Source organism: Quercus suber, unplaced genomic scaffold, assembly GCF_002906115.3.
Source record: "Quercus suber isolate HL8 unplaced genomic scaffold, Cork oak 2.0 scaffold_461, whole genome shotgun sequence".
Lineage (NCBI taxonomy): Eukaryota > Viridiplantae > Streptophyta > Magnoliopsida > Fagales > Fagaceae > Quercus > Quercus suber.
This window is the reverse complement of record NW_027069912.1, coordinates 290,568-314,396: the sequence shown is the minus strand read 5'-3', so window position 1 is coordinate 314,396 and position 23,829 is coordinate 290,568. Positions and strand designations below refer to the sequence as shown.

Here is a 23,829-nt window from a genome sequence, read left to right as displayed (position 1 = left end):
AGCATATAACCATCGGTTCAAAGATGCTCGTACCTCTTGGATTTCAGTATCATTGCTGATAGGATGATGCTCAAGGACTTGAAGCTTCCGGTTCAGCTTTGCAATCATATTCCTTACGTGACCAAATTCATGTTTATTCCAGCAGTCAGTCGGTCACGGTAGCTAGCATGACAGTTGGTGATTGGAGCACCATCTGGCTTGTAGAGACCTTCGTGCCATGCTTCTTGGACGATATCGGCACACCATAGGTCTTGAAGCCACATGGCTTCAAAACAGAAGAGAGGTCGGGATTGTGGTTGTCTAGGTATGGGGGGCTGTATTCGAATGGTGAGGCCACACATTGTGATTTGTAATATATCACTTTTACATGAGACTATCATTGAAATCATTTTTCATGTACACCAATTACAAAGTGCTAACTCCATAGTTGTGAAATTGGGCTTATAGTTGGTACAAATTGCTAACTCTAAAGTTGTGAAATTGGGCTTTTAGTCAGGAGCAGTTAAGGTGCTATTATTGTTACGCCCAGATAGATAAGTCACACTGATTACGCCCCTCTCTAACCAATATTTTTTACCCAAAAAAAACAAAGAAAGAAAAGAAATTGGGCTTATAGTTATTGAAAGATACTAATTTTCCGTGAGACTATCATTGAAATCATTTTTCATGCACACCAATTACAAAGTGCTAACTTCATAGTTGTGAAATTGGGCTTATAGTTGGTACAAATTGCTAACTCTAAAGTTGTGAAATTGGGCTTTTAGTCGGGAGCAGTTAGGGTGCTATTATGGTTACGCCCAGATAGAAAAGTCACACTAATTACGCCCCTCTCTAACCAATTTTTTTTACCCAAAAAAAAAAAAACAAAGAAAGAAAAGAAATTGGATTTATAGTTTTTGAAAGATACTAATTTTCCATCTCATGTATTTGGTAGGAAGCATTTTTTAAAAAAGGAAAAAAGTTTGGTTCTAAACATAATTGGAGCTTTAGGCTTCAACTACTAATAAGAAGATGATATGTGCCCTTAAAAAATGGGTCAAATATGTATTTGATAGGAAGGATAAAAGAAATAGGAGGAAGAAAAAATAATGTGTATCTCCAATGTTTTGACAAGAAAAAGAATGCTTGTGATTTGTAGTAAATTATTGTATCATCCCTCTCCTCAAAAAAAAAAAAAAAAAAAAAAAAAAAAAAATCATCCGTATCATATAAAAAGTAAAGGAGGGATGAAATAGTTATTGCAGGCTTACCATATTTTCCTCTCAATTTTCTATCTATTTGGAGGGAAAAACATTTGGTCCATTTCAGTTTATTTTGGTCTATTTGGTCTATTCAATCTTCTTCGTTCAACTTCAATCCATTTGGTTCAATTTGGTCTATTTCGGTCCAATTCGTTCCCTTCAGTCTACTTTCGTCAATTCGGTCCACTTACATCTACTTTCGTCCACTTCATTCAACTTCGGTTCAATTCGGTCCATTCAATCTACTTCGGTCTGTTTAGTCCACTTCGGTCCAATTTGATCTACATTTTTTATTATAAAAATTAAAGTTATACTTGTCATATACTCCATACGAATTAAAAATCCGCCATAGAAAACAAGAAGAAGATTCAGAGAGAGAGAGAATAGTAGCTGGATTTGTGAGACGACGCAAAGAAAGAAAGAAAGCCTCCTCCTCAACTGAATCTGATCCAATTTGACGAAACCAACCCCGCCCAGCCCACTTGAGGTTATCAATTGTGATTATATGACAAGTTTTTGGGTCAAGGAAGAAAATAATTCCCACCAATTTTCTATTTTCTCTACTTTCAATCCCAACTAATCAAGAAAAAAAAAAAATCAATTTTCTTATTTCTTTGTTTTTCTCTCATTTATTTTCCATCACTCCTAAAATCACTCTAACCCAGGAAAATTGGCAATTCAAGGTGAGATTCTTTGACAATTTGAATTTTGTAAGATATTAGATCCTCTTTTGGTTAAGTAATATGTTAGAACTATCTATAAAAATTACTCCTTTCGTTAGCTCTGTGTTTGATTGAAAGAAATTTAGGGTGAGAATTTAAAATTTTCACAAATTAATAAATTTATGGGTATTTGATTCACTAATATATGGATGTTGAAAAATCTCAAAATGTATTAGTTCCCACTTTTTTTTGGGTTCTGAAATTGGCCATACTACAGTTGTCACTCCTAAAGCTAGTAAAATTGATTAAAATTTAGCATTTCTAAAACTATATTCTTAAGACCTACAATACACTAGTAAATCTAAAGTTTTACCAAGATCAATTACAACAACATACTTGGGTACATTTTCGCTGATCACTTAATGTGCAAAGTGAACACAATCAAGACATAAGTGGAGGATCACTCATGATGGCCAAACCTTTTGGAGGTAGGGAAAAAAGCATTGGAGAGATGCCAAAAAAAAAAAAAAAAAAAAAAAAAAAAAATCTAAATATACAACACAATTCATAACTGTTGAGATGATAGAATATAATATTGGTACAATAAAAGCAATGTCAATGACCTCAAATGTTGTGAAATTTATTGAGTCTATGGCATAAATTTAGGCAATATTGCTTAGTATTCAGCCAAAGGAAACCAGAAACAGAGAGATATTTAAGCTCAACTAATATCTTTATAAAGGTGTATTTGCTTTACTACAATTATTTTATCTGATCTCTGAACACATAAACCTACAAACATCTATGATGTGCATCAATTTCAATATTGAAATTACTTACCAAAAAAGAGGTTCAAAATGGAAATCAGGGAAACAAACAGATCGAAAAGAGAAGTAATCCTTAATGGTGTATTCAAATGAAACGAAATTCATCTTTCGTCACTGCCTACCATTTGAATATAAAAGAGAGGAGACTCCCCGCAAAGCAATTGCTGGGACAGCAGACCATTTGTAATGCCTACAGATAAGTAGCACAACCTTTTCCACAGCAGTTGAAAGCACTCACGTACTAACATACTAATTATGCACCCATTAGGCCAAATTAACACATCCAAGAATAATTAGAAGACATCAGGGTGCATGGGTGCGCAGCCTTCTGTTGGAGTTGCTTTGCTGAGTCTGTTGTAGTCGCTCTGCCAATACATTATTTTCCACCTGGTATGCATCATAAATAGTTATCAGACTAGAGAAAATTTAGAAAACAACAGTAGAGATATAGTTAATTGAAATCATGCAATTACTATAAGGAAAGCAAAAATTCAATCAATATTATTAATGTAGGAACACTAATTGCACAATTTTTATGAACATTTACAGAGGCTGAAATTCAGTGCAACCAGCCTAGCATTTACTTATGGTGATCACCTTTTTAACATAAGTTCTTTAGTTTTGTTTGTGTTAATAGCCAATTTCTTTTAGCCATCATCTGCTATGGCCCTTGCTCCAATCAAATAGCCAGTAGCCAAGCAAACTGACTATTTGGCTAATCTCACCTCATGCATTGACAGCCACAGCTATCCTACACAAATTCAAGCAAGTCTAAAATAAAGCTCACACAAGTCTTAAATGGAAGAAACCCAATATTAAGTAAGTCAATTTCAAGCAAAATCACCCTTCATTTCCTTCATTCTATCCTCTATAGAAACTGAGCTTTCCATTCAATTTCTATTAAAGAGTAAAGACCCAATTTTTCCCTTATTCAAAAAAAGTGTAAACTGTAAGTCCTTTACTTTTTTACCCTAATTTTTTTGTACCTACTAACGCCAAAACAGTCAAACAAACAACATGGGGTCATTCTTTTTCCAATGAAGAACTAAATGGGAAACAAAATTACGTATTAAGAGAACAACACCCCCCCCCCCCCCCCCCAAAAAAAAAAAAAAAAAAAAAAAAAACCCTCCAAGCATCATAGAGAAAGAAGCATATATGGGGTTTGCGAGATGAACCTCTAATGTTCTCTGCTGATTCTGGTACCCGGACACCTGTTCCCTCAGTTGTTCCAACTCCGTTTTGAGAGATCCGTTTCGCTGATTAAGTCCATGAACTTCTCGCCTGAGATTTCTAATTTCCCGATTAAGTGTATCAATTTGTCCCTGCAGCTGTGAGAATTTAAACAGCAGAAGAAATTAAACTATACCTCCTGCTAATGTTGTTTAAATAATCTGTAGAGAAAAGCAAAGGGTAGTGTTTTGAAATCATGTCTTCAACTAACAAATTAAACTACAATAATATACTCCACATATGTAAGTTACATATACACCACATTTTCCTAAAATTGAAAAATTGACAATATGTAAACAAAGCCTAAAAAGAAAACAAGCCATTATTAGATTTAAGGGTATAATACATTTTACTCCCTTGTAATTCGAATTTATTTCAATTTAATACACAAAACTTTTTTTTTTTTTTTTTGAGATCAATACACAAACTACCAATTGCTATATTCAAACCGTCTTTACGCTAGCCCCATTTGGACGCTGCCCATATCTACCAAAGAAAAGAAAAAGGAAAGGAAAGAACATTAAGGGGAATTATAATACATTGCTAACCACAGGGCGTACACGGTCACGGATATATGTCACGATTTCCTCAATCAATTTTCTACAACGAGCTCTGGCGATACGTTCATTGAAGGTGGTCTTCCATTCACTGATACTGCGCTCCACCCAATCATCAATACTGTCCATGGCAGCGTTCTGTAACTTCTGTTTTTATAAGAAATATCAGGTGATTTTAAGCAATAAATGAGTAATCCAATGCCAATAACAAAATTCCAAGTCCAAAAAACTATAAAGCAAATCAAAATAGTAGAAACCCCATAAGATATTATCCAAAAGAAAGTGTAGCATCAATGTAAAATATGGAAAAAGGAGCTTTCTTTATGCTATGTTTTTTTACTAAGAAAAAGTTGGATAAGAAAAAGAAAAGCATATAATTTTTAGTCTATCTCTAATTTCTCATTTGGAAGACAGTGGTTAAAAAAAAAAACCAAGTAACCCACAAAACTAGTTTCTTTTTTCTTTCCTCAGTCTTCTTGCAAACCAAACAAGAAGTCAAAAACTATCAAGAAAAACTCTTATGGTTCTTTGAAATCAAAATTTTAAGCCAATGAATAACAAGCTCTCAGCTTTTCTTGGACGTTTCTAATAAAAAAGAAAAAGAATGAAGAAAAAAAGAGTACCCTTGAGAGAGAGAAGTCTGGTTTGAGAGATTACGATCTGAGAGCTAACAGCGACTCTGGTTTGTGAGATTGAGAAATTTGAGAGCTTTTCGTTTGAATAGCGCAATTGAGGAAAAAGGTGAAGAAGAGTGAAGTCTACGAAGCTATAGGCTTTTATAAACGGTCTGAGGAAATTAGTTAAGTTAGTTACTTCCCGCTCCTTCTGATTTTGGCTTTTTTGTCAGCTGTGGTCAGAGTAATCAACAACGGAAATTTTAGCCACGTTAGCATTTAAGAATAACTTTTTTGTTTTGTTTTTTTTTTTTTTTTAATACAAAATAAAAATTATACTCTAACCTAATCTTAGTGTATATGTGTGTGAAAAGGTAATGCTACCATAGTTGGAAGCCACTATAGTTATGTCCAGGTAGGGAAGTCACTTTGATCGCCCTTCTCTAACCAATTTTTTAACCAAAAAAAAAAAAAAAAAAAAAGGAAAAATTGGGTTTATAGTTATTGAAAGATGATATTTTTTCATTTCATGTATTTGATAGGAAACATATGAAAAGAAGGAAAAAAGATTGACTCCAAACATATTTGGAGCCTTAGGCTTCAACTTCTAATAGGAAGATGATATGTACCCTTAAAAAAATGGGTCAATCAAAGAATTATTATCATATAATGGATCAATCAATAAGTCTAGAATTTATAAAAAAAAAAAAATTCATAGCAGTTGAAATTGAGATGACAAGTTATTTTTTTGTTGTTGGTAAAATAGTGATGTTAACCAGTATCATTATATCATTATTAGGGTATGGCTGATAATTAGGCTACGTTTGTTTTACCTAAAAATATTTTTCAATTAATTATTTTTTCAATTTCAAGTGTTTGGTATCACAGGAAATGTTGGCCAACTTGTTGACTGCAAATTTTGGGCAATGTGGAGTAAAATAATTTACACCTCTAATTTTAGGAAAAACATTTTACACATCACTTAAAACTCATCAACTCCAACCTCCACCCCCACACCCTACAATTGGCAACTAATATTCTCGCCCTCATCACCCATCGTCAATCTTGCCATTGACACCAATCATTGATTCACCCCAAAAACTAGGCTCTCTCTCTCAACTTCTTTTTCTATTGACATATTTTTTTTTTTTATTAATTTGGATTTTTTTGGGATGGAAATTGTTTATTATATATTTGTTTGTGAGTTGAAAAAATGTGGGAAAGTAATAAAAAAAGGACAAAGTTTAACTACAAAATCGATTGTAGTCTTAGGCTACAAACTCACTCAATATCTTTTTATTGGAGGTGAATTTTGACAAATCCAACATTGGATTGCATCTTCTTCTTACATCCTCCATGTTTGCAAAATTTCAAGAAAATTAAAGATCGATAGTTATGTCATCAATAAATTTTTAAATTGCAAGTTTTTGTAATTTAAAATTATGCATAAAATATAAGATTATAGATTTTATAGTATATGATATCCGATTGACACAAAAATTGACATGTGCATTAAGAGTGTAAAGTACATATAATTCAATGGTTAGATTTTCAAAATATGCAGTAATATTTATTTTATTAAACGAGTTTGTAGCCTAAGGCTACAACCAATTTTGTAGCTAAACTTTGTCTATAAAAAAATGTATTTGATAGGAAGGACAAAAATATGAGGAAGAAAAAATAATGTATTTGTCCAATGTTTTGACAGGAAAAAAAATGCTTGTGATTTGTAATTAATTATTATATCATCCCTCTTCTAAAAAAAAAAAAAAAACCCTATCATATAAAAAGCATAGGAGGGATACAATAGTTCTTGCATTCTTACCCTACATTCCTCTCAATTTTCTGCCTATTTGGAGGGAAAAATATTTTGTAGCCTGGGAAGAAAATAATTCTCACCAATTTTCCACCCCAGTTCTATATATATTTGGTTGATGGAAATTGTATAAATATTACTTCTTTCACTAATTTGGTTGATAGAAATTTCAGGTGAGAATTTAAAATTTTCACGAATTAAGAAATAACTCCCGCCAAATTAAATCATATTTGTATTTGTATCTCAAGATTTATTGAAAACACCTTCGTTTTTTTTTTTTCCTTTCTTTTTTGCTGGCTGGTTTCACCAGTTAAATCTCTTCTTTCAATTAGAAGTTGGTCATACAGTGTAATTTTTTTTTTTGTTTGACATAAACAAAGTATTCATTTGTAAATTCGTACTATATAGACCAGACATGAGAGCTTTTCTAATATGAATATCCTACTATTTATAAATGGTTTAAAATCTATGCTATCTTTGTAAGATGGAAGTAGATGTCATTTTGCCAAGATCACTTACAAAATTGGGTATATTTTTCTCAAACCTTTTGAAGGCAGGGGAGAAACCATTAGAGAGGTGCAAAGCAATAATAAAAAAAATATAAATCTACAACAAATTTCACAATGGTTGAGATAATAGGTTATAATATTGGTGTATAATAAAAGTTATGGTAATGAACCCAGCTAGATGATGTCTGCTGGTTGGTAGTGAGAGGACTCTTAGTACCTGCATACCCAAAAGAGGGTGCCTCATATATTTAAGCAATATTAATTGCCAAGTATTCAGCCAAAGAAAACCAGAAAGAGATATTTAAGCACCACTAATCTCTTTATAAAGGTGTATTTTTACAATTACTTTATTTGATCTTGAAGTCACTTATACCTACAAACACCGATGATGTGCATCAATTTCAATATTGAAATTATTTACCAAAAAAGGTTCAATATTGAAATCAAGAACACGAACTGTAAAGAGAAGTAATCCTTAATGGTGGTGTATTCAAATGAAACTAAATGTGTCTTTTATCACTGTCTACCATTTGAACATAAGAGAGGATCAGGAAACCCCCGCAGAGAAATTGGGACAGCAGACTATTTCTAGTGCCCACAGATAAATAGCACAACCATTTTCACAGCAGTTGAAAGCACTCACATACTAACATACTATCTAAACATCCATTAGGCCAAATTAACGTATCCAAGAATCGATAGAAGACATCAGGGTGCACGGAAGCCCCTTGGGTTGGAGTTGCTTTGCTGAGCCTGTTGTAGTTGCATTGTCAATTCATTTTTTTCCTCCTGGTAGTGCATCATAAAAACAAAAAATTGTCATCAGACTAGAGAAAAATTAGAAAACAAACAGTAGACATATAGTTAATTGAAATCATGCAAATGATGCAATGACTATAAGGAAAGCAAGGATTCAATCAAAATTATTAATGCACAATTAATTTCTTTCGAATGAACAGCATATATAGCCACTGAACACTCTGCTGCTGACATGGAAAACATCAGACAATATACAGAGGCTGAATTTAGTTTTGTTTGTGTAATGCTTATGCATCCAAATTGCGCCCAAAAAAATTGGGTTAATGGGCAATTTCTTTTAGCCAATCGAAGAGCCAGTACCAAGCAAGCTACCTATTTGGCTAATCTCACCACACGTGTTGACCACAGCTGTCCTACGCAAATTCTTGAATCTATACCATATAAACAATCAGAAAAGCTTACAAGTAGAGCTGGTAGCACTAGTTCCACCATGCCCACCAGAGTATGGTTTGAACTTAAAGATCTACAGCAATTCCAGCCCACCCCTTAACACTTGAGACATCAACCCCAAGTGGCTGGATATATTCGGTAATTTGTTACCTCTCAAAATAAAGCTCACACAAGTCTTAAAAGAAAGAAACCCAATATTAAGTGAATCTATTTGAAGCAATATCACCCAAACAGGCTTTCCATTCCATTTCTTTTAAAGACCCAATTTTCCCCTTCTTTAAACAAAGTGTATACTGTAAAGTCCTCTTTATCTTTTTACCCTAATCTTTTTGTACCTACTCACACCAAAACAGACAAACAAACAACATGGGGTCTTTCTTTTCCCAGTGATCAATAAAATGGAAACAAAACTATCAATTAAAACAACCTTCAAGCATCATGGTAAAACAAGCATATATGGGGTGCGTGAGCTAAACCTCTAATGCTCTCAGCCGACTCTGGTATTCGGGCACCAGTTGCTTCAGATATTGCACCTCCAAGTTCCGATTTTCAAGCTCTTTCTCACGTTCAAGTTGGGCTTCCTGTGCTTGCTTGAGATTATTAATTTGCATACGAGCTCCTTCAATCAGTCCCTGCAACTGTGAGAATTTTAAAACATCAGAAGAAATTAAACTATACCTTCTGCTAATATTGTTCAAATAATTTGTAGAGAAAAACACAGAATAAGATAGATCTCAAGCCTATAAATTATCCCATTAGAAAGTCCTTTGATGGACAGAAATTTCTTCCTATATATTAAGGATAGTCTCCATTTTATAAACTCCTTCCATCAAGGAATTTTCAATATCAAATCTCACTAAATACCTATCTGTAAAGAAATTCCTAATGGGGTGAGTCTTTATCTATTACTCACTCTAACTATTAAATATATATTTTTCTTTCAGGAATAAATAAAATACATTTCTCCTATCTACCAAAGTAAAGAAAAAGGAAGGGAAAGAACAATACATTTTCGCAATGAGAACCCACAGATTCAGCATTACTCCATGCTAGTTTACTATAGGTTGTGATGAAAGCCTCCAACAATCTTCTACTACGAGCTCTGGCCTGATGTTCATTCAAGGAATTCTGCATTTCTCTAACACAGTTCTCCACCCAAGGATCAACATCGAAATAATCCAAATCGTCCATGGGAGCGTTCTGGAACTTCTGTTAATGTAAGAAATATCAAGTTTAAACAATAAATGAGTAATCCAATGCCAATAACATTAAGAAAGAAAGAACTGAAGCAAGATTCAGCTACAAAAAATAAAGCAAATCAAACATGTAGAAACCCTGTAAGAGATTATCTAAAAGAAAACAAAACAAGTGTAGCATAATTGAAAAAAAATTGGAAAATAAGCTATCTTTATTCTACGTTTGTTTACGAAGAAAAAGAAAAGACGTTTAATTTCTAAACAATCTCTAATTTCTCATTTGGAACACACAAAAACTATCAAGAAAAACTCTTTTCTGTACAAATTTTAAGCCAATAAATAACAAGCTCTCTGCATTTCTTGGACGTTTCTAATCAAGTCAAGTTCAAGTAAACTACAAGAAATATTAAAATTAAAAAGAAAGAGAAAAAAAAGAAAGAAGCAGTCGATATGGTGCATAAAGAATTGTAATACTATGAACTTTAAAGAATTGTAATACTATGAAGAAAATCAATAAACACATGATTTTGACTGTGAAATTTAAAGAGTTGGAATCGTATGAGAGTACCCTTGAGAGAGAAGTTCGGTTTTGAAAGATTGAGATCTGGGAGCTAACAGCAAATCTGGTTTGAGAATTGAGAATTCTGAGTGCTCTTCGCAATGAGAGGAAAAAGGTGAAGAAGAGTGAGTCTTTATGAGAGAGGCTCTGACTCTTATAAACGGACTGACTTAAGTAGTTATTTTTAGTTAAGTTAGTTACTTCCCGCTCCTTTGGGTTTTGGCTTTTTTGTCAGCTGCGGTCAAACTGATCAACCAATGGAGAATTATTTTTATAATTGTTCTCACACTTTTTATAAGTTAGCACAATGTTCACAATTTCATTATGGACACTCCCACGTGGAAGGCACCAACGCAAGTCCCCCCTACCCATTTTTTCTTTCATAGAAAAAAAAAAATCCACATCTTTTATTGATGTCCACATTTATTTATTCTGATAGGTCCACATTTAAAAATTAAAACATGAAAATAGTGATAATGCATGTGTATGAAAGATGTACAATAAGGTGTGTTTAAGAATCAATGCCTTTAAAAGAATGGGTCCATCAATGAATTATTATCATATAGTGGGTCAATCAATAAGTTTAGAGTTAAAAAAAAAAAATTCACCGTTGAGAAGGCAAGTTGTTCTTTTAGGTAAAAAGGTAATATTAATAGTAAATCCAAATGAAAACGACTAAGAAATTACCAATCCAACCGCGGCTAAAAATGTTAAAAAAATTTTATTGTGTAGCATTACTTAGGTATGATTGATAGTTAGGATGTGTTTCTTTCACCCAAAAATATTTTCTTCTTAATTTCAAGTGTTTGCTGTGATGACATCTGCTTTATGATATTTACCAAATTTTGTATGTTTTAGATATAGCATGTCCCTTTTGTTGAAAATGTTGGTCAAACCTGAAAATTGTTGTTAATTGATTGTAAAATTTTGGGGCATTTTAGTCAAGGAACTCAATCCCATACAGTACTGGCCTTACTGAAGAAATATACTGTACTAGCCATTAAACCAGTACTAGTACACCTCCAAAACGTACTAGAAAATATACTGGATTTTACTGGCCTATTTCGGCTATACTAGCTCGTACCGATTGGTATTGGCATTTCGGCCAGTACAATAAAAAATATAAAAAATTGAAGAAAATTATTAAAAAACATTTTCTTTAATATAATATATTGGTTAATGTACTTAAGCTAATATGTAGGCTTATAAAATATGTAGATTTTAAATTTTATGTTGATAAACATAAAAATTAATAAATTAATGTTTACATAAATAATACATATAAACATATATATATATATATATATATATATATGTGTGTGTGTGTGTGTGTGTGTGTGTGTGTGTGTGTGTATGTATGTATAGAAATATATAAATAGCAGTAATCCTAAAACGGTATATCAGTATCAACGGGTACCAAAATATTTCGTTCTCCTAGCCAAACTGAAATAGCTTCCGGTACGAAATTGAGTCCCTTGATTTTAGAGGTAAAATGAATTAATCCTCTATCTTTAGGCAAACCAATTTACATCTCATACAAAACTCGACAGCCCTAACCTCTACCCCTCACTGTCAACATCTGATATTCTAACCCCAATCATTAGTCACCAAACTTGCCACCGATTGTTGATCTCACCCTAAAAACTAGTCTCTCTTTATCAATATTATTTTATTGTTTTTGGCTTTTGGGATGGAATTTGTTTATTATATATTTGTTCAGGAGTTGAGAAAATATGAGAAAGTAGTAAAAAATAAAATTTCTAGAGCATGTTCATGAACACAACCAAACATATGAAAGTATATTTTATTTTTAGGAAAATGTTTTCACTTGAAAACATTTTTTGATTAGAAAATATATTCAAGTGATACGAACGAAACCTTGCGCTTCATTTGTTTTGATGGAAAACATTATATGAAGATATTCTGTGTTTTCCCAGATTTGGTAGTAATAGAAAAATGGGTCAAGGGATGATTACTTTTTGGAGAGAAATTTAGAGCATTTGCATTAGTTTGTGCAAAAATTTATTTCTGTTTGTTTCAATGAAAAATATTATATGAAGACATTCTGTATTTTTCCATATTTGGCAGTATCATAAAAAATGGGTTAAGGGACTATTACTTTTTGATGAGAAATTTAGAGCATTTGCATAAGTTCGTGCAAAAATTTATGTCTATTTACTATAAGAACCAAATTTTTCTATTTTACACAATCACTTTTCAAAAACATCCACATCAAATTATCTATTATATATTCTATTTCACTTAAATAATCATGCTTCATTCTTTGTTTATTCTTATCTTCAGAGAGAGAGAGAGAGAGAGAGAGAGAGAGAGAGAGAGAGAGAGAGAGGAATTCAATGAGACAAGAGGTGAGTGATTTTTTTTTTTTTAAATGAGGACAAAATTGCAAAATGCCACTTTTGGGCAAACTAAGTAGCGTTTTTCCCTCTTTCTCAAACTAATTAGGGAAATGCCCCTTTTTTGAAACTCGATTTTCTCAAAATCAAGTTATAAAAAAAAAAATTCTCGAGCCCTATAGCGGCGTTTTTAAAGACCAATAGTGACGTTTTGTAACTCGACTTTCAATAAATCGAGTTATAGGCAATTTTTTTTTACCTATAACTCGATTTTATATAAATTAAGTAACAAAACGCTATAATAGGTCCTGAAAATGTCACTATAGGCTCCTTAAAAACGCCGCTATAGGGCCTAAATCGATTTTGAGAAACTCGATTTTCAAAAGAGGGGCATTTCCCTAATTAGTTTGAGAAAAAGGACAAAACGCTGCTTAGTTTACCCAAAAGGGGCATTTTGCAATTTTGTCATTTTAAATGATAGACAAAGCTATAGTAGCAATGTATATTTACACAGTTACTATAGCAATTTTGCAAATTTACACATTTTTAGCTTAATTGATGTAGGTGATTTTCATGCTTGAATATGTAAATTTAACACATTTTTCTATCATACACATATTGATGCAAATGCTCTAAGACCCTAGTTGGTTTTACTAAAGTTCCCAATTTCATTAAATTAACCAATTATGCAATGGTCCAAATTAACTCATGATGGTGGCAACCTTATTGCGAAGATAAAGTGTAGCAAAAAATAAATTTTGACACGGTGATATGGTTACAATGGGAAAAGCCTTACAGGAAAAACCCAATGGGTGATTTATAGCTTTCCAACAATTGAAAAATTCACTATAGTAAAATGGAAATATGACAATGGAAGAATATCACAAAAATTTACCTAAAACTTAATTCGTAGCAAGTTCACCTCTTCTATACTTCTTTAGGATGACTTAATAAGACTTTAAATATGTCCTAGAACTCTAGTTCAAGCATTCTTAGGTCTCTAGGTCATCATCAGTCATGACATGAGAAAACTAAAATCTCACATTTCAATCAATCGAGTGGTGCAAGCTTCTAGTCGAGATTTAATGAAGCATGACCAATTGAGTTGCAGTCAAGGCACTAGAAACTCTTCTCTTTGAGCATATTCTTGAGCCAATTATTGTGCCTCCAACGTAGATCTTCAAAATCTAAACGTAATTTAGACGCTAAAATTACAATTCAATTATATTGAAAATATGATTTTAGAAACGGTTTTGGCATCACAATATATATATATATATATATGACCCTAACACTTCTTTTTTCTTGTTATATGTTCAGTTGACAAAAATGTAATAATCAATAAAATGGTTAGGTTAATAGGTATCCTAAGGGCATTTTGTTAAAAGACAATTTTAGTAAAGCTTTTATATCACTTACATGAAAAATATAAAAAATTGTCAAAAAAAATCAGTTGTTTTTCTTTTCCTATAAAAAATATTTAAAAATATTTTCTAAACCAATGCCTTTAAGGACATTTATTAAGTTTTCACTTTTTTAAAAATATATATATTTGGTTGACTAATATATTGGAAATTTAAAATTTTCAAGATATCAATTCCCACATTTCTTGGGTTCTAAAATTGCACTTATTATAATTGTCACCCCTAAAACTAATAAAATTTTGAACCATTTTTTTATAGGAAATATTTCTCACCATTTTAGTATTTTAAAAGCCTAATTGTTATCATTAAAAAAAAAAAACCATTTTTTTGGTAAATAAAAAAAAAAATCATATTCTTAAGACCTACAAACATTGACATCTAAAAGCGGAGATTCACAAGTCAGGTGAAAGAAAATAATATTATTCTCCTAATATTGTATCATTATACAATTTGAGATTTAGTACTTGGTTGCTCAAATTGGTCAAGTAAGAAAAGAAAAAAAAAAATCAATAATCTTTTTATTGGGTCATCTCAAGACTAGTTAAAAATGCCTTTGTTTTTTATTGTCCTTTTTAGCTAGTTCATTTTCCCTAGTCCCTCAAACACTTTATGTATGAGAAGGTGTCAATTCAATAACAAGGCCCCTGGCCCCTAGCCCCTTTTTGCTAGTTAGTTTCATCCCAATTACTTAGTGTGTGCTTTGGTTCCCAAAATAAATTATAGATCTCTCCTTTTAATTTTTATAAGTATTGTACCATTCATATAAATGGTTAATTTTAAAAATATTTCCTTGGTCCATCAAACATTGTAATTTTTTCTTTGATATAAATAGATTAATCATTCTCTCTCTCTCTCTCTCTCTCTCTCTCTCTCTCTCTCTACACACACACACACGGATTATCATTAGTAAATTAATATGATAAATGCGTTGAGAAATGATAGCTCTTAAATATGAATATCCTACCATCCATTAATGATATTGATGCATAACAAAAGTGATATCAATAGCCTCACATTGTTGAAGCAATACTGCCAAGTATTTAGCCAAAGAAAATCCAGAACAGAGAGATATTTAAGCATCACTAATCCCTTTATCAAGGTATATTGCTACAGGTACTTTATTTGATCTCTGAACATATAAACCTACAAACAGCTATGATGTGTATCAATTTGAATATTGAAATTACTTACCAAAAAAAAAAAAAGAGATTCAATATTGAAATTGAGGACACAAACAGCAAAAAAAAAAAAGTAATCCTTAATGGCATGTTTGGATGTTTAAAAAAGGAGGAGGAGTAGAGTAGAGGGAGGGAGAGTAATGCAATTACCTTGTTTGGAAGTTTTTTAAAGAATGAGGGGGAGGGGTTTGGAGGAGTTTGGAGGGGTTTGGACTCCCTCTAGCCCCCCAATTTTAATTCCCCCAAATTGGAGAGATTTGGAGGGGGAGTAGAGTACATAAACTATTGACCAAATAAATTACCTAATTTACCCTTATTATATTAACAAAATTACACAAGGGGAAGGACTAATTACTCCTTTCCCCCTTACTAATTTTAAAAACATCCAAATAAGGTGGAGGTGAATCATTCTCCTTTACTCTCCTCCCCACTACTCCCCTTCCCTCTACTCCCCTCTACTCTCCTCCCTCTCTAAACTTCCAAACAAGCCATAAAGGTGCATTCAAATGAATCTAAAATGTGTCTTTCATCACTACCTACCGTTTGAATATAAAAGGGAAAAAACCCACCCAGACCAATGGGGACAGTACATACCAGTTGTAGTGCCTACAGATAAATTGCTCACATAGTAACATACTAATTATATACCTATTAGGCCAAATTAACGTATCCAAGATTCAACAGAAGACATCAGGGGCATAGGATCTCTGCCTTGGCTGAGCCTGTTGTAGTTTCCTTGCCAATTCATTATTCCTTGCCTAGTAGTGAATCATAAAACCAAACAATGGTCATCAGACTAGAGAAAATTTAGAAACAACAGTATACATATAGTTAATTAAATCATGGAATGTTTGTAAAGAAAACAATGATCCAATTCAAATGACTAAATGCACAGTTTTTATGATTAGCAAAATTAATTAAATGCAACAAACATATATAGTCACGAAACACTCTGCTGCTGACATGGTAAACATGGCTGAAATTATGTCCAAACATAAGATCATATACTCTTGAGTCAAGAAATTATGGGGTTTGTGAGCTATACCTCTAATGTTCTCAGCTGATTCTTGTACTGGGACACCCGTTGTTGCTCATGTCCATATGCTTCCCGAAAAAGTGCTTCCCTTTGCTGTGAAAATTTTAAACAGCTAAATAAATTAAACCATATATAACTTATCCAGTTTTTCCTTGCAATAGATTAGCGACCCCAAGGCTATACCTCTAATCTTCTCAGCCGATCCTGGTAACAAGGCTCCAGTTGTTGTTCACGTCGTTGGTAACGGGACTCAAGTTGTTGCTCACGTTGTTGTGCTTCCGGAAAAAGTGCTTCTGTTTCCTGTGAAAATTTAACAACAGCTGAAAAAAATTAAACCATACCTCCTGCTAAGTGCTAATGTTATTCAAATAATCCTTAATGCGAAGCACAAAATAAGATAATAAGATAGATCTCTTCAAGACTATAACTTATCCCTTTAGAAAACATTTTGATGTACACAAGTTTCTTCCTTAAGATTTCCCAAAAAAAAAAAAAAACTTCCTATAGTTTAGCGGCCGGGTAGTTTCATTTTTAATAACTCCTCTATTCATAAAAAATTTCATAATAGGATGAGTTTTTATAATTCATTCTAATTATTAATAAATAAAATAAATCTAAATATATATATAATAATAATAAAATAATAACTAGAATAAACTGTATATATGTGGGTCACATATTTATCTAATGGAGATAATCTTATATCAAGATTAAATGTTTTAGAATTGTGAAATTCACAATAAATAAACAAAACCTCAAAAGGAAACAAATCATTCTTGGTAAAATAAGAATTTACGACTTCATTGCAATTTAATATACAAACTTTCAATTGTTACATTTGAACTCCTAAAATTTGGAAGATAGTATTGAATATTTATTCTCCTAATATTGAATCATTATACAATTTGAGAAGAGGATAGAAAATAGGCTGAAATTCTGTCCAAATATAGGATAATATACAGAGGGGTCAGTATTGGGGCAACAGTTTTAGTTGCCTCAAATGTTGCGAGTTCTGTTCTTCAGACTCTCTCTTCTGATCTTCATACTTTTTCTCACGTTCACGTTGACGCTCATTTCCGGCCTCTATTTCTTGCTTGAGAGTAAATAATTTACGTTCATCTTCTTCAACCATTTCCCGCAGCTGTGATAATTTTAAAACAGTTGAAGAAATTAAACTATACCTACTGCTAATGTTGTTCAAATGCTTTGTAGAGAAAATCACATAATAAGGTAGAACTTCAAGCTATATTATAATTTATGCCATTAGAAAACTCTTTGGACAGAGAAGTTTCTTCAAATATATTAGGGGCCCCATTGAAATATAAGGGTAGTCTCCTTTTTATAATACCTTCCATCAACATTTTTTCATTAACAAGTCTCACTAAATACCTATTCACAAAGAAATTTCTAATAGGATGAGTCTTTATAGTGAATTGTGAAATGGCTGGGAGGTGAATTGTAATATCTCTCATCTACCAAAGTAAAGAAAATGGAAAGGAAAGGAAAAACAATAAAGGAGAGTTATAATACATACATTGTTAACCATAGCTCTTGCACGTTCGTTGGAGGTGATGGATATCACCACATTCTCCAACAAACTTGTGCAACGATTTCTGGCATCATCTTCATACGAAGCATTCCTAAATTCTTCAACACAGAGCTCCACCCAATGATCAACAACTTCCATAGGAACGCCCCGTAACTTCTGCTTATGTAAGAAATATGAAGTTGAAATCAAAAGCTGCTTTTAAGCAATAAATGAGTAATCTATCCAATGCCAGGTAACAATAAGAAATAAAGAACTGAAGGAAAATTCAAATCTAAAACAATAAAGCAAATCAAAACCAAGTACCTATTTGTCAACAAGAAGAAGTACAAATTATCAAGAAAAACTCTTATGAATACAAATTTTTAAGCCAATAAATAACAAGTTCTCAGCTTTTCTTGGATGTTTTTAATGAAGTGAAGATCAAGTAAGCTACAAGAAAATTGAAAAGAAAAAACCAGTCGATAAAGCGCAAAAAGAATTGCCTTTTTGTTTGTAATTGGCGCATGACTTCTACTTAAGAATCAGCAAAAAGAACCCCATGATTTAGATTGTGAAAATATTTTATGTTCCAAACAAATATTAGGAACAAAGAAAATCAACCAAAAACACAAATACAATAAGAATTACGTGGTTCAGCAAGCCAATGTTCACGGACGACGATGAATAAATTTTACTATTTTCAAATTTGGGTAGAGACACTGTTACAAAACTAAATTCCAAATACACCCAAATAACTCTCCAAATAAGAATGAATTGTCGCAGAGGAGTACAAACCAAAGAAAGAACTACCAAACAAATCTGCAAAGAACTCAAAAGCTAACATTAGCTAAAGTAATCTCTTAAATACCAATGATTGGTACATCACAAAAGAGAACCTCTTATACCAACAAAGTGCTGTACTTAACCAATATTATCTTACAAAGTGATGTACTTCCAATATCATCTTTAAATACAAAAGCTAACAGTAGCTAAAGAAATCTCTTAAATACAAAGTGCTGTACTTACCAATAACATCTTTATGGTTGTTACCACACACACAAAGTCTCTATTATTGTTTCCCCCAAACACCCCTCACAAGATCTCTGTAGCTTGATCACACAAAAGATCTCTATAGCTCTATTTGTAGCGGCAGAAAACCACAGCACTTGATATATTTATATATAAAAGTGTTAGTGTCCAAAACCAAGTAGGATTATTGTACACAGAGTTCTAATAGTAATCTAATTCAAGGGAGTCGTATAATTCAAGGACAGAGTTCTAATAGTAATCTAATTCAAGGGAGCCAGAGCCGAAGGTTGGGGGGGGGGGGGGGGGGGGGGGGGCAAAGTTTGGACATTAAAAAAAATTATAATAAAAAATTTCAATATTTTGGTCATTAAGAGAGAGAATTTAGGCTAATTTTGATATTGAGAATCCAAAAAGTGCAGTACCAGAACGTGATTTGTGTTAAAATTAAAAAGCTTGTTTTTAATTGCTTTTACTTTTTTTCATTCAAGTGCTCTGTTCCTTGTATATATAAGCAGAGCTGCACTTTCCTTATTCAGTTAATGAGAAATTTCTCTCTCATCTTCATCTCTAAGTTTATCTTCTCATATGAGATAACAAACAACATATATATGGGGTGTTGTGAGGGACCTGGTTGTAACATAGCTCCGAAATTAAATTTTTTTTTTTTGGGGGCTAATTGAACATTAACATTAAATATACCTATACCTGTACATTAACATTAAAAAAATTTCCCCAAAAGCCAGGGGCCATGGCTATGAAGCATGGGTGCATTTTCGAATTCGGGTGCAGGTGCGGGACTGGGCAAATTTTAAAAAAGTAGGGTGCGGGTGCAGCGATTAAAAAATTATTAAAAATTATATAGTGAATCTAATATTTTTTATATTAAAAAATTCAAATAAAGGGTAGAATTTATTATTAAAAAATAATTATTTATGATTTGTTTTTAATAAAATCAATATTTTTGGTAATTGTAAACAAAAAACCAGATTTTAAGAAGGTTGCTTTACTCATTTTCCAATTCCCAAGCCCACCCACATGAAATAATTGACTTTCCCACTACTTAATTTATATTCTTTTGTTAGATACCTTTACTCTTCTTCCATCCATTTTTTTGTGTCTTCTCATCTTCTTCTTCCTTCTCTTTTTTTTTTTTTTTTCCTCTCACAAGGCCACATGAAGCAGAAGAATGGCAACCACTGCCCATTTCGGCCAGTTTCGACAGCTGTTTCGAGCAGAATTGGCCGTATCGGTCTGTTTCAGTTGCCGTTTCGGCTGGAATCGGTTGTATCGGCATGTTTTGGTGGCCATTTCGGCTGTATCGGTTCCCGTTTCTGTCGGAATCGGCCCGAATTGGCACAAATCACAAAAAAAAGAAAAAAAGAAAAAGAAAAAGGGAGAGTCGAAGCGTCGGACTCCGGTATGGCGACCTTGGAGCCGCTTAGGTGCTTTCTAGGGCCATGGCCCCCAGTCAAAGATTAGCTCCATCCTTGGTTGTGGTAGTAGTTTTTTAGATAGAAACAGTAACTTATTTGTTCTTATCAACTTTTATTTCTACTGCTTTATCAATTTTTTGGATAGAGTCCACATAGACCAAAGAGTAATTATTGATATCAACTTTACTTTCTTTTATTTTTATTTTTACACCTTCTCTTATTTTACTTATTTTACTATGTGCTAAAACACGGCTATTTGGATCACAATAGAACAATTGACATGTATTTGGACTCTACTGGCACTGGGTTGAAATAAACTCTATCCCATCCTAGAGAATATAAGGGTTTCATTTTTTTTTGTTGTTGATAATAATAATTGTTTTACTTTTATGTATTGAAACTAGTCGCTGACCCACTTGATGTGTGGGAATAAATAATTATTTTTTATTGTAATATAATGTATAATTCATTCTCTAAATTTTTTTGAAGACAATTTGTTCTCCCTCAAAATTAAACAATTTCTATTCAGTCCAATTAGGTCTACTTCTGTTTCATTCAATCCAATTTGGTCCAATTAGGTCTACTTCAATCCAATTTGGTCTACTCAATCCAATTTAGTTCACTTAATCAGTTTCAATCCCCTTTAGTCTATTTTAAACTAATTGAGCCTAAAATCCATTCTTTTTGTAGGTTTTCTTTTTAAGTTTAGCTCTAAAATTCATTTCTTTTCTTAACTTTAGGGATGAAAAGTATGAAATTTTATTATATTTAGGCTAAATTCTTTAGTTTTGAGTTAAAAAATAAAAATAAAATAGACATTAGAAATTAGAAATATGAGCCTAAAAATGAAATAAAAATGATAAATATTCAAAAGTCTTATTAGATCTACATTAGTTCTATTCGGTCCATTATGTCCTCTTTTGTCCAATCTGGTCCTATTTAGTCCATTATGTCCACTTAAGTTCTATGCAGTCCATTCGGTCTTATTCAGTCCAATTTGGTCTATTCAGTCCACATTGGCTCTATTTAGTCCATATTTGTCCTATTTGATCCATTTTGTCCACTTTGGTCCTATTCAATCCATTTTGTCTACTTTGGTTCTATTTAGTCCTATTCAGTCCACATTGATCCTATTCAGTCCATTCTATACACTTTGATCCACTTCAGTTCTATTCGGACCACTTTGGTCCTATTTGGTCCATTTTGGTTTTATTCGGTCCATTTTGTCAACTTTGGTTCTATTCAGTCTACATTAGTCCTATTTGGTCTTCTTCCGTCAGGCCTGTCAATTTCGGTCCAATTTAGTCCAATGTGGTCATTTATGGTCCATTCTGTTCACTCCAGTCCATTCGTTTGGTCCTAGTTGGTCTACCTTTTCCTATCCAGTCCATTTGGTCCAATTCTATCCATTTTGTTTCTTTTGGTCCAATTTAGTCCATTCAGACTACTTCAGTTCATTTTGGTCCAATTTGATCTATTTTGTGCACTTACATAATGGAAAGAGACATGTTTAGATTGAAAGCACCTAATCTAAATCCAAATTTACTAATATATATATATATATATATCAAACTCAAAATATCTGAACTCTTAAGCATAACATTTGTTTTTGCGACGCTTTTATTGAGTTACAGTAATGTAGCATTTCAATTCACTTTGGTACGGTGAAATATAAGTTTTAGCCTTTTTAATTATAAAAGTTATAAATATACACATATAATCTATAGAGTCGTTATTTATTTGTTTTAACGATGTTATTTTCAAATAAATTACATGAGGTTAATTATACATTTAAGCAAAATATTTTTATAAATATTTTAAAAAATGCGAACCCCACATTGTGTCACAAAATATAACTTAAAACAGCAACAACAACAACAACGCATTTTCAAACCAAACACTCATTTGTGTGTTTTTAGTATTGAAAAAAATGTTCTGTAGTGACCCAAAAAGGGGTGTCTTGCATTTCATGGAATCTCACATCACCTAGGGAAGCACATGAGAATGTGTTTATAAGGAATGACCTCCTTTCAATGTGTAAAGGCCTTTTCCCCAGCGCAACCTAGGGAAGAATAAAACCGTGAGGGGTATGGGTCCCAAAGCGGACAATATCTACACAGTTGGGGTGGGGTCGTTATAGATGGTATCAGAGTCATGCCCTAGCCGAAAGTGTGGGCCCCACACGCGAGGATGCGTGTGCCCGTAACGGGGGTGGATTGTAGTGATCCAAAAAGGGGGATCTTGCATTCCATGAAATCCCACATCGCCTAGGGAAGCACATGAAAATGTGTTTATAAGGAATGACCTTCATTCAATGTGTAGAGGCCTTTTTCCCAGCGCAACCTGGGAAAGAACAAAACTGTGAGGGGTATGGGTCTCAAAGCGGACAATATCTACACAGTTGGGATGGGGTCGTTACAGATGGTATCAGAGCCATGCCCTAGCCGGAATTGTGGGTCCCACATGCAAGGACGCGTGGTGGGCATATGGGAATGTGTTTATAAGAAATGACCTCCTTTCAATGTGTAGAGGCTTTTTCTCCCACTGCTGTGTGCTTTGGGAGAGAACAAAACCGTGAGGGGTATGAGTCCCAAAGTGGACAATATCTACACAGTTGGGGGGATTGTTACATGTTCTCTATCTAAACATGGTGCTAAACACACTTTTTTATATTAGGAATACTCTAAATACAGTTTTTTTTTTTAGCACACTTCTTAAAAATAGTTTTTTGATTATTTTGAAAACAAAAATACTAATCCCTTACCAAATGGACCCTAATCTCTTCTTTTAACTTTTTCTTTTTTTAACCATTTCTTGTTCCATCACACATTGTAATTTTTTAAATTGACATAAATAGAATATTCATTTCTAAATTGATATGATATTATCACTGAGGCATGAGAGCTTTTTTAATACGAAATCCCGCTTCCTTTGTAACATGGAAGTAGATGTCATTTTACCAATATCTGTTACAACAACATACTATCACTTGGGTATATTTTGGGGAACACTTAATATGCATGGTGAACAAAATCAAGACATTAGTGGAGGATCACCCATGACGGTCAAACTTTTTGGGAGGAAGCAGGAGAGAGGAGCAAAGCAAAAGCAGACAAAAAACAGTCTAAATGTACAACAAAATTTACAACTGTTGAACAGTTGAAACGATAGCTTATATATTGTCTGTAGCACATATTTAAGCAATATTCCAAGTGTTCAGCCAAATAAAATCAGGAGGAGAAAGATATTTAAGCATACAAATGAAACTAAATGCTTTATTTGAAATTACTTTATTAATTGATCTCTCAAGTCTCAACACATAAACCTACAAACACTACGTAGTATATGTATCAATTTTAATATTGAAATTACTTACCAAAGTCCAAAACTATAAAAGTTCTTCTCAAAAAAAAAAAAAACT

At 32.7% G+C, this 23,829-nt stretch overlaps 1 protein-coding gene across 1 annotated transcript; it reads right to left on the bottom strand.

Annotated features, from left to right (window-relative positions):
* Positions 1-3,033: 3,033 nt before the first annotated feature.
* On the bottom strand, positions 3,034-18,105 carry LOC112030177 (uncharacterized). Its single transcript, XM_024062866.2, has 10 exons — positions 17,953-18,105; positions 17,465-17,559; positions 17,321-17,354; positions 16,602-16,718; positions 16,428-16,511; positions 9,698-9,877; positions 9,145-9,306; positions 4,512-4,667; positions 3,909-4,061; positions 3,034-3,117 (listed from the first exon to the last, which is right to left on the bottom strand). The coding sequence occupies exons 1-10, from the start codon at positions 18,103-18,105 to the stop codon at positions 3,034-3,036; spliced, it is 1,218 nt and encodes a 405-aa protein (XP_023918634.2).
* Between the last annotated feature and the right edge of the window lie 5,724 nt (positions 18,106-23,829).

Bases quoted from the DNA above. Each gene is read 5' to 3' on its own strand.
- LOC112030177 (XM_024062866.2), bottom strand. From the start codon at position 18,105: ATGGAAGTTGTTGATCATTGGGTGGAGCTCTGTGTTGAAGAATTTAGG. The intron at 16,719-17,320 runs GTATAATGATTC...AAATTTTCACAG, and splicing joins TTCTATCCTCTTCTCAAATT to GAAACAGAAGCACTTTTTCC. The intron at 9,878-16,427 runs GTATAGCTCACA...TTACATTAACAG, and splicing joins ATCAGCTGAGAACATTAGAG to AAGTTCCAGAACGCTCCCAT.